Source organism: Ursus maritimus, unplaced genomic scaffold, assembly GCF_017311325.1.
Source record: "Ursus maritimus isolate PB19 unplaced genomic scaffold, ASM1731132v1 scaffold_23, whole genome shotgun sequence".
NCBI lineage: Eukaryota > Metazoa > Chordata > Mammalia > Carnivora > Ursidae > Ursus > Ursus maritimus.
Genome location: NW_024424786.1, coordinates 33,377,890 through 33,391,035, shown reverse-complemented (window position 1 = coordinate 33,391,035; position 13,146 = coordinate 33,377,890). Strand labels below are relative to the sequence as shown.

The window sequence follows — 13,146 nt, the reverse complement described above, 5'->3', positions numbered from 1 at the left end:
TTTAATTTAACTTTTTATTTTGAAAAAGTTACAAAATTATAAGAAGCTGGAGCAAAGGAGTACAGAGCTCCTGCATCTCACTTAGTGTCCACTCGTGGTAACAACTTGCATCAATATCGTACAATACAGATTGTACCATGGAAATCATGAAATTAATATTGGTACAATACTCTGCCTATTCAGGTCACCAGTTTTTTTGTGTGTGATCATTTTTGTGTTTGCACTGAACTATATACGTGTGTATATATATATACATACACACACACACAGTATATATACACACACATATATACCTTCATACCTATACAGTTTTAATCAGACGTACACATGTGTAATCAGCATAACAATCAACAGACAGGCTTATTCCATCGCTACATGGGTCACTTATGCCATTCCTTCATAGCCACCCCTCTTCCCTTCCCTCCTTCCTTTGTCCTTAATCCCTGTCAACCACTAATCCATTTTTTATCACTATACTTTCTGGGTACAAAATTCTCAGTTGACAGTTATTTTGTTTCAATATTTTAATGATGATGCTCCATTGTCTTCTCACTTGCAGTGCTTCTGATGATAAATCCATTATCTTTATTCCTCTGTATATAAAGTGTCTTTGCTTTTTCACTGCTAAATGTTTTATTTATCACTGGCTTCGAGAAATTTGATGGTGAGGTGCCTTCAGGTAGTTGTCTATGTGTTTCTTGTATCGGGGGTTTGTTAATCTTCTTGAATCTGAGGTCTTTTAATTTTTATCATGTTTGATTATTTTTTACCTGTATTTTCTTCAATTAATTCTAATGACATTTTTCTTTGGGGAAATCAGTTGTATGCATACTTGGCTGCTTGAAACTGTCTCCCAGTTTATTATAATTCTTTTTATGTTTTTGGGTCATTTCACTCCCTGTGTTTCATTTTGATACTTTTTATTGCTGTCTCTATAGACTCACTAATCGTTATTTCTGTGATGTCTAATCTGCTGTAAATACAATCCCATTTATCTTTCACCTTGAACATGGTACTTTTTATCTCTAGAAGTTGAGATTCATTTTTTAATGCCTTCATGTCTCTAGTTACCTTTTTGAAAATATGATATACAATAACAGTTTTTTGCCCTTGTTTGCTATTTCAAACATATGTGCAAGTTCTTGATCAGTTTCCATTGATTGTCTATTCTATTCATTATAGATCATGTATTCCTGCTTCTTTGTATGCCTGATAACTATAGAATGTCTTTCATTTATTGTGAACCTTTCTTGATGGATACTGGATTAATTTATATTTAAAAAATATTCCTTGAATTTTGTTCTAGGATATAGTTATTTGGAAATAGTTTAATTCTTTCAGATACTGTTTTTATAACTTCTTAGGTGGGACCAGAGCAGCAAGCAATTTAGGGCTAATTATTCCACTTACTGAAGGAAGACCTCCTTGAGTACTCTACCGAAAGCCCTATAAACTATGAGGTTTTCTACTCCCTCTGCAATACATTGGCACAATTTCTACCTCTGTTTGAGTTCCGGAAACCGTTGCCTTTCATCTTCTTAGACGATTCTTTCTCTCACCTGGATGGTTTCCTCTTGCATGCACTGATCACTAATCTGCACAATAATTGAGGAAGACTTTCTGCAGAGATCCAGTGTTCGTTCTCTGTACAGCTCTCCTAGTGTTGGCACTATGTCTTGCAAAATTGAGCTACCATAGTCTTACTGGACTCTCAGATTTGTGTTTTCAACTCATCAGGCAGGTAAAGCAATCAATCATAGGATTCACCTCATTTGTTCCTCATCCATCAGGGAAACTAGACTTTGTTGCTTGATTTCAATGTTGTGACAACTTGTTTCATATATCTTGTCTCTGCTTTTGTTTGGTTTGGTGCTTTTTTTTCCTTCTTCTTGTTTTAATGGGAAGTTAAGGCCATATTAATTGAAAGCAGAAAACAGTATTCAGCATATCTTAAGATGAGCCCTGGAACTAGTCTTTTCATTCTTCTTAAATAATTATTTCCCTTTTTATGCCTCTTATACCCTACATAAATGCGAAGAAATAGAGATTTTCTTAAAAATATGTTAAGAATTTAATCACTTCTATCTTCTGACTGTTCTTGTCCTGGATTAAATCTCTATTCTCTCTCAAATGTATCATGATTAATCCCTAAGAATTTTCAATTTCTATTCTTTGAGTCTGCCATCCATTATTTCCACAGCAATCATAGCTGTCCCTTAATCAAAGATCGATCAAGCCACTCCTTAGCTCAAAATCCTCCAAAAGCTTTATTATCATTCAGAATACAAGGCAAGTTTTACAATGGTCTATATAGCCCTACAAGATCAAATTCTATGTTACAAGTTCATTATGTCTCTTTTATTTCCTAATCATGTTTACGCTCCCACCACCTTTGACTCTGGTGTTCTTCAGCACATGAGGCATGGAGAACTGCTGCTATGTCAGCTCTGTCCCCGTGGAACAGACTTCCACTAGGTAGCCAGAGTCTACTCACTCAGCTCCTCAAGTGTTTGTTTCAATGCCATCTTTGCAGAGTGCTCCCTGACAACCTTAATTGAAAGGTGACCCCCATCCTAGTTACTTGTTCGATCTCATTTTCATATTGCTCATTTCAATCCATCCCACTGTACAGACCACTTCTCCATTTTTTTTTAAAGGGTTACTTGATATTCTTGTCAACGTGAAGTCCAAAGCTTTACACTATAGCTCCCTTTGAGCAGAGCCCTGTAATTCATATAAAAACCTTCTAAGACATGGGTTGTAGATAATTTCAGTCAATATAGTTTAAGGAGTATGCAGTGTCATACAATGTGCAGACCACTTCTTACGCTATTTTCTGTAAGCCCCATAAAGGAAGGATTTTGGTTGTTCAACTTCATAATATATGTTTATTTCCTTGATCAATCCATTCATATAATATCTATCAGGTACCTTCTTTATGTGGGACTTTTACTATGCTAGACAGTTATAGATAAGGTTGTGAAAGGGATATACAGACTCCCAGGTTTTATAAAAAGAAGTGTTTAGTGGAAGAGACAGACAAATAGGGTAGTGCGAGAACATGTAGGAATGGCACTAGACCTGGAATTGAAACTAAATTAGGTTAGTATCTGAAGTGTGAGAAAGATGAAACAATCTGTTGGTGATTATCCTCATTTGAATTTGAAAATAATGAATAATTTTCTATACTTCTATGCTTATCAAACATTGATTCTTGCCCATCCCTTGGAAGCAAGACTACAGCAAAGTTAATTATAATATACATTGCCTAATACATAGTTATTTGTTTGTGTATCCTACAGTGAATTTTAAATAGAACATTTGCAAACATTCTGCAGGCCCTATACAGGGCATTTTTCACCTCTTTGTTCCTCAAGCTGTAGATCATGGGATTCAGCATGGGGATAACCAAAGTGTAGAATAAGGAGGCTATTTTATCAGTATCAAATGAATGACTCGATTTGGGCTGCACATACATAAAAAATAGAGTACCGTAAAATATGACTATCACTGTCAGATGGGATCCACAGGTGGAGAAAGCCTTGTGCCTGCCCTCTGTAGAGTTCATCCTGAGCACAGCAACAAGTATCAGAATGTAAGACACAAGGACTATCAGAAGAGATGACACCAAATTAAAAGCTGAAAAGATCAGAATTATCAACTTAATTTCATGTGTGCCTGAGCAGAGCAAAGCTATCAATGGGAGACTATCACAGTAGAAATGTCTGATGACATTATAGCCACCAAACGATGAAAGGAAAATTTTTATAATGGTCAGCAAAGACAAAAGGATGCTGTATAGATAGGAGATTGCCACCAGCAACTGACATAATCTATGTGACATGATGACTGTGTAGAGCAGAGGGTTACAGATGGCCACATAGCGGTCATAGGCCATTGCTGACAAAATGAAAATTTCACTAGTAATAAACATACTGAAGAAAGTGAGTTGGGTAGCACACCAGTTATAAGAGATGGTAGGCCGATCTACAGCAAAGTTTACCAGCATGTTGGGTCCCACAGCTGTTGAATAACCCAGATCAGTGAGAGCCAGGTGTCTGAGGAAGAAGTACATGGGTGTTTGTAGTCCAGAGTCTATCTTGGTGAGGATGATCAAGCTCAGGTTACCCACCACCGAGACCAGGTAAACAGTGAGGAAGAGTCCAAACAATGGAGCCTGAAGCTCAGGGGGTCCTGTGATTCCCAGTAGAATGAATTCTTTCCATCTCGTTAGGTTGTGTTTCTCTGTGCAGGCCATTTGGGAAACCTACACTGGGAATAAATATAAAAATAATCATTAACTTGCTTGACATATGACTAAGATGACCATTGTAGAAAGCGAATAAAGGCTGAAATCTTGCATTTATGGCCTGTTGCTTTACATTTGCTGTTCCAACACCTGGCAGCTCAATTCTCTCTCTCCCAGCTGAACTCCTTACAGCTTTCTTAGATATGACACCAAAAGCACAAACAGCAAAAGTAAAAATAGATAAATGGACATAATCAAAATTAAAAAAAAAAAAAAACAAAATGAAAAACAGACAAACTTTTGTGTATCAGAGAACACTACCAAAGAATGAAAAGATGACCCACACAATGGAGGAGATTGCAAATCACATATCCTGTAAAGCTCTATTATATAGAATATATAAAAGATTCTTCAATTCAATAGCAAAAAAACCAAACAACCCAAATTAGAAAACAGGCTAAAGGCTTGAACAGACATTTCTCACAGAAGATATACAAATGGCCAATAAGCACATGAAGAAAGGTTCAACACCATTAGTCATTAGAAAAATGCAGATCAAAACTACGAGACACCACCTCACACCCCATAGAATGGTTATTTTTTTAGATATTTTATTTATTTATTTATTTGAGAGAGTGAGAGAGAGCACAAGCCGGGGGGGAAAGGCAGAGGGAGAAGCAGACTCCCTGCTGAGCAGGGAGCCCAATGTGGGGCTCCATCCCAGGACCCTGGTATCATGATCTGAGCTGAAGGCAGATGCCTATGGACCGAGTCACCCAGACACCCCTAGGATGGTAATTTATTTATTTATAAAAGGAAAATTATAACTTGCTGCCTCATAACAAATGTCTAGCTTTCACCAAAAACTATAATAAAGATGTTTACAACCTTGTATTTACCCAGAAACCTCGGTTATCAAAGCAGATCGTTAAGGAGGTGGCTAAATCATTGAAGGAGGTATCAGATCCTAATGGGGTCCTGAAGAGTCACTGGTCTGAGTTAGTCACAGAGACAGGTGCAGTCCACTCACGTCTGAGGAGGCATCTCTCTGTGCTCCCATGCGTTCCTGACACAACCCAGTGAGAAGGATTTATGTGTATCTGTTTGCCTTTTAGGCTCTCCCTCAGGAGAAAAAATACAAGTTAATTAAGCCTGGAGGTTAAAAATGAACCGTGGTATATCTGCTAATTATACAGGGCATCTTTACATCCCCCTACAAATAAAGTTCTGTAGATAACTTTCCACACAGTATCTCTTTTTTTTTTTTTTAAAGATTTTATTTATTTATTTGACAGAGATAGAGACAGCCAGCGAGAGGGGGAACACAAGCAGGGGGAGTGGGAGAGGAAGAAGCAGGCTCATAACGGAGGAGCCTGATGTGGGACTCGATCCCAGAACGCCGGGATCACGCCCTGAGCTGAAGGCAGACGCTTAACCGCTGTGCCACCCAGGCACCCCTCCACACAGTATCTCTTGATTGAGTCTTCCTACTCTAACCCAGAGATCTGGAATCAAAACACTATCTGTAGGATAGGTATTTTCATTTTTCTCCCAACCCGTAATTGTCTCCTGTTGATACAATGGCTTTTTAGGATTTCATGGCTGAAGACATAATGTAGGAATGTTTGAATGATGCTTATTGCATCCTTTTAAAAATTCACAAGGGGAAATAATATATGTGTAGCCATTTTCCCCTTATTTGTGGTGTTTTAAACTTATTATTGAGGTATAATATACATATTGATAAATGTATTCATCATAAATAAATTTAACAAATGTAACACATTGTGTAATTGGAATCCAGATTAAACAGCAATGACAATAGCAAAAATAGAATAAAACATTATCAGGACCCCAGAAGATCCTTCATTCTCCTTTCTACAGTGAACTGCCCCCCTTATAGACACACATGCAAGTACACACACACACACAGATAACTGTTATTCTGTTTTTTAACAGCATAAATTATTTTCACCATTTATGTTACTTTATATAAAAGAAATCTTATATATACTATTTTTTTGTGTCTGGGTTCTTTCAGTTAATATACTCTTATGGTCATTGTAGATTGCTCATTCTCATGTCTGTATACAACTGCATTTTATGAATATATCACAAATTAGTTATTCACTAATTTATTGTTAAATATCAGAACTGCTTTCAATTTTTAGGTTTTATGACTGGTGATATTACAAACATTCTATTTCATCTCATGTTTTGATAAACATAAAGTTTTCTTTTTCATATCCTGAATCCTTATGAAATAATAAAAATTGAATTTTATCATGTATTTATAAAAGAGAATCATTTACAGATTATAAAAAATATTATCCCGAGAAACGCAGAAGTCTCCTAACAATGGTAATTAAAGATGGCTACTCCCACACTCTTTGTGTCTACAGCAAGATTGACTTAATCTTGAATATGTTTCTATTTCTGTATATTTCTTACCCTGAAATAGCTGAGCCATAGGATATGCATTTTCAGCATTAATAAGTACTACCAAATGCATTTCCAGAATGGTTGTATCAATGTGCGTTCCTAGTAGCAGTGCACGGTTTTACAATTGCTCAACATTCTCATCAGGATTTGGTATTTTACATCACTTTCTTTCTGGCCTTCTAGATGGTGTGTATGCGTATCTAAGTGGTTTAGTTGGCATTATCCTTGGACTGAATGAAATCAAACACCTTTTCATTTGTTTCAGAAGTATTTATAAATTTGGTTTCAAAGGTATTTTTTTCATGTCTTTTGTCATCTTTGTATTGTATATCATGTCAACTATTTATTGATTCGTAAGAGTTATTTTTATATTTTGCATGAGTCCTTTTTCATTTATGTATGTCTGACTACATAGGTCTGATAAAAATATTCTCTCCTGCTATGAAACTTTCCTTTCCACGTTATTAATTTAATGAACGGAATTCTTAAAATAGTTCAATGAATCATTTTAATCTTACAAAATTATTGTTTTCTGTGTTTTGTTTAAAATTTACATATTCTAATCCACAAAGACGTCCCATTATGTTTCCATCTAAAATGTTTATTTGCATTTCACATTTAGATCTTTAAATCAAGTAGAAGCGATTCTGATAAGGTCTGCATAGGTGTCCAGATTCAGTTTTTCTCAAATAAATATACAAATAATTTAACAGCACTTATTGAAAAGATTGTTCTTTCTCTTTTGGGAAATAGTGATGTCTCTATCCTAAGTTAGGCAACAGTATATTGTGGGTCTGTTTCTGGAGTTACTATTCTATTCCATAAATTAGTCTATCTGTCCACAAGAAAATGTTTTCTTAATTACCATAGCTTTATAATAGCTCATGATATCTGGGATTACAACTCTTGCAACTTTATTCTCTTTCTTCAAGATTACCTTTGATATTTTTGGTATTTTGCCTTTTTCTTTCTTTCTTTCTTTCTTTCTTTCTTTCTTTCTTTCTTTCTTTCTTTCTTTCTTTCTTTCTTTCTTTCTTATTTAACTTCCAGTTATTTAGGGGCACCTGGGTGGCTCAGTTGTTTAAGCATCTGACTCTTGGTTTCAAGTCAGGTCATGATCTCAGGGTCCTAAGATCTAGCTCTTGGTTGGGCTCCATGATCAGCAGGGAGTCTGCTCGAGATTCTCCCTCTTCTTCTCCCTTCCCCCCTACTCTCTTTCTCTCAAATAAACAAATAAAATCTTTTAGAAATTAAAAATTCCAGTTAGTTAACATACAGTGTAATATTAGTTTTAGGTCTACAATATAATGATTCAACACTTCCATACAACACCCAGGACTCATCCCAAGTGCTGTCTTAATCCCCATCACCTATTTATGTTGTTTTGCCCAACCCCAAAAACAAAAACTCCAGTCAAGAAATGGGCAGAAGACAAGAACAAACATTTCTCTGAAGAAGACATACAAATGCCACAGACAGGAGAAAAAATGTTCCACATCACCTGGCATTAGGGAAATAGAAATCAAAATGACAATGAGATACCACCTCACACCAGTCAAAATGGTTAAAATTAACAACTCAGGAAACAACAGATGTTGGCGAGGATATGGAAAAAGGGGAACCCTCTTACACTGTTGGTGGGAATGCAAACTGGTGCAGCCACTCTGGGAAACAGTATGGAGGTTCCTCAAAAAGTTAAAAATAGAGCTACCCTATGACCCAGCAATTGGACTATCAGGCATTTATCCAAAGGATACAAACATAGTGATCTGAAGGGGCACCTGCACCCAATGTTTATAGCAGCAATGTCCACAATCGCCAAAATATGGTAAGAGCCCAGATGTCCATCGACAGATAGTGGATAAAGAAGATGATATATATATTACTCAGCCATCAAAAAGAATGAAATCTTGCCATTGGCAATGACGTGGATGGAACTAGAAGGTATTATGCTAAGTGAAATAAGTCAGTCAGAGAAAGACAAATATTGCATGATTTCACTCATATGGGGAATTTAAGAAACAAAACAGATGAACATAGGAGAAGGGAAGGAAAGGGAGATAAACTGTAAGAGACTCTTAACTATTGGAAATAAAGTGAGGGTTGAACTGGGTGATGGGCATTAAGGAGGGCAATTGCTGGAATGAGCACTGGGTGTTATATACAACTGATGAATCACTAAACTCTATCCCTGAAACTAATAATACACTATATGTTAATTAAATTGAATTTAAATTAAAAAAAAAAGGATGCTGAATGGCTACCTATCTGATGGGTATAAAATGAATATGATTTAAAGTTGAAAAGTAAAATACCAGGCAAGGGAGATGCCCACTAAAAGAGAAAACCAAACAAACAAAATTTTACAATTGGCTTCTGAAGTTCTAAAAGGAAAGGGTAAAGATGGAAGGAGGAAGGAAGGAGGGAGGGAGGGCAGAAGAAGAAAGGATTCCTGTTGAGATTATATTGAAATATTGAATATTGAAAGATATTGCACATTGTCACAATAGTAAGTCTTCCATTCCATGGACATGTTTGGTATACATTTTTATTGATTTATCTTTTATAAATGTCTTATTAAAGTTTTGTACATATTATTACTGAGACCTTAGGAATTTTTTATTAGATTTATTCCAAAATTAAGTTTCTTTTTTTAATGGTTTCATAAATGTTACCTTTCCTTCAATTTTATTTTCTAATCATTGTGGGTGGCATGTGAAAATAAAGTTGATTTTACTAAATTTATTTGTATCCAGCAAATTTGCTAAATTCACTTATTATTTCTAATAAGTTATATATTTCCCTATGTATTTAATTATAACATTCATCAAAAAATAAAAATGGCTGTGTAGAATATATATTTTGAATATGCTATCACATATTCAACCATTCTACCCTTGATAAGCCTTTAACACCTATGATGATTACATCTGCCACAAACATTCTATTACTTATTCTCCAGTGGACATAATTACACAGGAATGGAATCACTGCATCATAGAATATACGCATATTAAACTTTAGTAATTATTCCCTTATTTTTCCTAAGTTTTTATAGCAATGTACTCTCCCTGATACAAGTAAAAGAATTATAGTGTTCCACATTCTTACCTATACTTTGAATTATTGTTCAAACAAACTTTGAATTTTAGCTATTCTGGTGAGTGTGTAATGATATCACAGTATATAGTCTTCACTTACATTTATCTAAAAAATTGTTCAATTTTTGGAACACATTTATGTACTTTTGGCTGTTTTGATATCTTCTTTTGTGAAGTGTTCCTTGAGGTGTTCTGCCCCTGCCCCCACCTTATTTTTTCCCTCCCAATAAATTGACTTTCTTGATCATCTTCATTCTAGGAGTTAGGCAGTTTGTTGTTTTGTTTTGTTTCATTTTGTTTTACAAATTACTTTGGAAGGGTGTGTGTATTTCAAATGTGGTCCCTCTGGATTTTTTCAAGTTCTTGTGGTGTTTTTTCATTAATACAAATTTTCATTGTAGAGAGTATTATTTCTCTATTATTATTATTATTATTATTATTATTATTATTATTATGCATCCTGCTTAAGGAATCTTTGTTGATCCCAAGTCATGAAAATATTTCACTTTAACAAACCTTTTGGTTTCAGCTTTCACATTCTCATTCATAACACATCTCAATTAATATTTACATGTAGTGTATAAATGACCAAGATTCATGTTTTATATAGGAACCTAATTGAACGAGGTTGATTTACTGAGAAAACCGATTTTCCCCACTATATTGCAGTAGGGTTTTTGTTTTAAAACAAGTGGAATTACACATGTGGGTCTATTTTGGACTTCATTTTTATATTCTTGATCTCTGTAAATATGTGCCCTAATGACGTATTTAAAAAAAAATAATCTCACTTCATTGAAGGAATTGATATCTGTTATTGGAAGTCCTCTGAAATCTTTCTTCCTCTAAGATATTGCCCTGGCTATAGCGAATCCTTTGCATTTCTGCATAACTTTTGGTATCAACTTAAGAATTAAAAAATACTCGCAAACAATGAATCATGGAACACTACATCAAAAACTAAGGATGTACTGTATGGTGACTAACATAACATAATAAAAAATTTTAAAAAATGATAAAAAAACAAACAAAAAGAATTAAAAAATACTATTGGAATTTTGATTGCTACTGCATTAAATCTACAGGAAAATTTAGGGAGAACTGGCCTCATCACGTTTGTATCTTCCAACCAATGACCTGGTATATTAACATTGATCTCTCCTTCAATAACTCAGTAATGTTTGTTGTTGTGTCTAGCAATGAAATCACGCAAATTGTTCATTAGATTTTTCCCTAAGTATTATATAGATATTATCTAGTATAATTGATAGTTTAAAATTTCAATTTTACCTATTTTTGTTGGTGGATAGCAAAATAACTGATCTTTAATATGCTGATACCATGTCCACTAATCTTGCAAAATTCACTTATTATTTCTAATGTTTCAGTGCAAAGTCTTTGGAATTTTTAGTGTACATATTTATGACACTTGAAAATAATCAAACTTTGTTCTCTGTTTTCCCATGCATATACATGTTCATATATCATAACATTACAAATCTGAAATGCCACCCACCAAAGGAGATACAGTTAAAGTGTCATTAAGACAGATATGGTTGATTATTTATTGATGTATATATGCCCAGCACACACAAAAAAACCCAATATGCTATCTTATATCAGTGTACCAATGTGATGGGCACTAGTCTTAAAATGGTGCCTAGTCCACAAAATACATTCAATGAAAGATACTAGGAAGACTTTAAAAATTATTTAATGGCAGATGTATTAGAACAGACTTCCCTTAGATTGTAACATAAGTATTGGAAATGTGAGAAAAGAAGTCTGGACTCCAGTCCCTTACAGTCACACTTAAGGACAAATAAAAATTGATACCAGGAAGATGATCACTACGGGAATACCTATAAGTTGAAAACAGGAAAAACATTTCTAGTTGCCCATGGCTTTTACATATTACTCCTCTCAAAGGCCTATGTCATATAATAAACAGTAGTCTATAACATAATTTATTGTATACACAGTCTATATTGAATTCTACATAGGCAGTTTCTGCCAATTTTCCCATAGTCTATGCAGGGCACCTTTTACCTCTTTGTTCCTCAAGCTGTAGATCACGGGATTCAGCATGGGGATGATCAAAGTGTAAAACGCAGAGGCAATTTTATCAGTATCAAAGGAATGACTGGATTTGGGCTGCACGTACATGAAGAATAGTGTTGTGTATAACACGACGACTACCGTCAGGTGGGATCCACAGGTGGAGAAGGCCTTGTGCCTGCCCTCTGCAGAATTCATCCTGAGGATGGCCATTAAGATCAGGATGTAGGACATAAGCACTATCATAAGGGAGGAAACCAAATTGAATGCTGAAAAGATCAGTATGATCAACTCAATATCACGTGAGCTTGAGCATAGCAAAGTTAACAAGGGAAGACTGTCACAGTAAAAATGTCTAATGACATTATGGCCACAGAAGGATGACATAAAAATCTTTATGGTGGTTGTCAGAGAAAGAAAGGCACTGTAGAGATAGGGGACTGTTACCAGCACCCAGCACACCCTTTGTGACATAACAATCGTGTAGAGCAGAGGGTTACAGATGGCCACATAGCGGTCATAGGCCATTGCCGACAGAACGAAAAGCTCACTGATGATGAACAAGATGAAGAAAGCCAGCTGTGTAGCACACCAGTTATAGGGGATTGTGTTTTGATTAGCTACAAAATTTACCAGCATTTTGGGTCCCACAGCTGATGAATAACCAAGATCAATGAAAGCCAGGTGTCTGAGGAAGAAGTACATGGGTGTTTGGAGCCTGGAGTCCACCTTGGTGAGGGTGATCATGCCCAGGTTGCCCACCACTGAGACTGTGTAGATGATGAGAAAGAGCCCGAAGAAGGGAGCCTGCAGCTCAGGACGGTCTGCGAGTCCCATTAGGATGAACTCTGTTAGCATTGTTAGATTTTGTTTGTTCATCCAGGCCGTTAAGGAAAATTGCTGTGGGAACAACCATCACAAGAGTCATTGGGTTTCAGGAGACAACATCTGCTGACATTTCAGGAGGCAAAGTCATTATGGATAAGATAAATCTAATGTTTTAGATGGGTTAAGTTAAAATAAGTCTCATCTCCATCACTGAACCTCAAACCAAATTTAAAAAGTGTTACAACCTACGGTACATGGTAGCCATTTTATTTTTTGTGCCAGACGCTGGCTTGGAATTTTGATATATTTTAAAATGCTGTTCCCTTAAAATACATATAATTGCTTAAATATATCATACTTTAGAAGGAATTATAATAAAAATAATAACCCTCTGCTTCTTGCCCTTGCAACTTTACTTCCAATCTCCATGTAAACCATGATTCACTCATTGAATAGACTTTGATTTCC

General features: G+C 35.4%; 2 protein-coding genes across 2 annotated transcripts; both read right to left on the bottom strand.

Moving 5' to 3' along the window:
• Nucleotides 1-524: 524 nt before the first annotated feature.
• On the bottom strand, nucleotides 525-4,473 carry LOC103666225 (olfactory receptor 8K3-like). The gene is made up of 2 exons (XM_040638759.1): nucleotides 3,330-4,473; nucleotides 525-729 (listed from the first exon to the last, which is right to left on the bottom strand). The coding sequence occupies exons 1-2, from the start codon at nucleotides 4,256-4,258 to the stop codon at nucleotides 525-527; spliced, it is 1,134 nt and encodes a 377-aa protein (XP_040494693.1). The 5' UTR covers nucleotides 4,259-4,473.
• A 7,314-nt stretch (nucleotides 4,474-11,787) lies between these two features.
• LOC103666224 (olfactory receptor 8K3-like) lies at nucleotides 11,788-12,729 on the bottom strand. Its single transcript, XM_008694240.1, has one exon. The coding sequence runs from the start codon at nucleotides 12,727-12,729 to the stop codon at nucleotides 11,788-11,790; it is 942 nt and encodes a 313-aa protein (XP_008692462.1).
• Nucleotides 12,730-13,146: the final 417 nt, after the last annotated feature.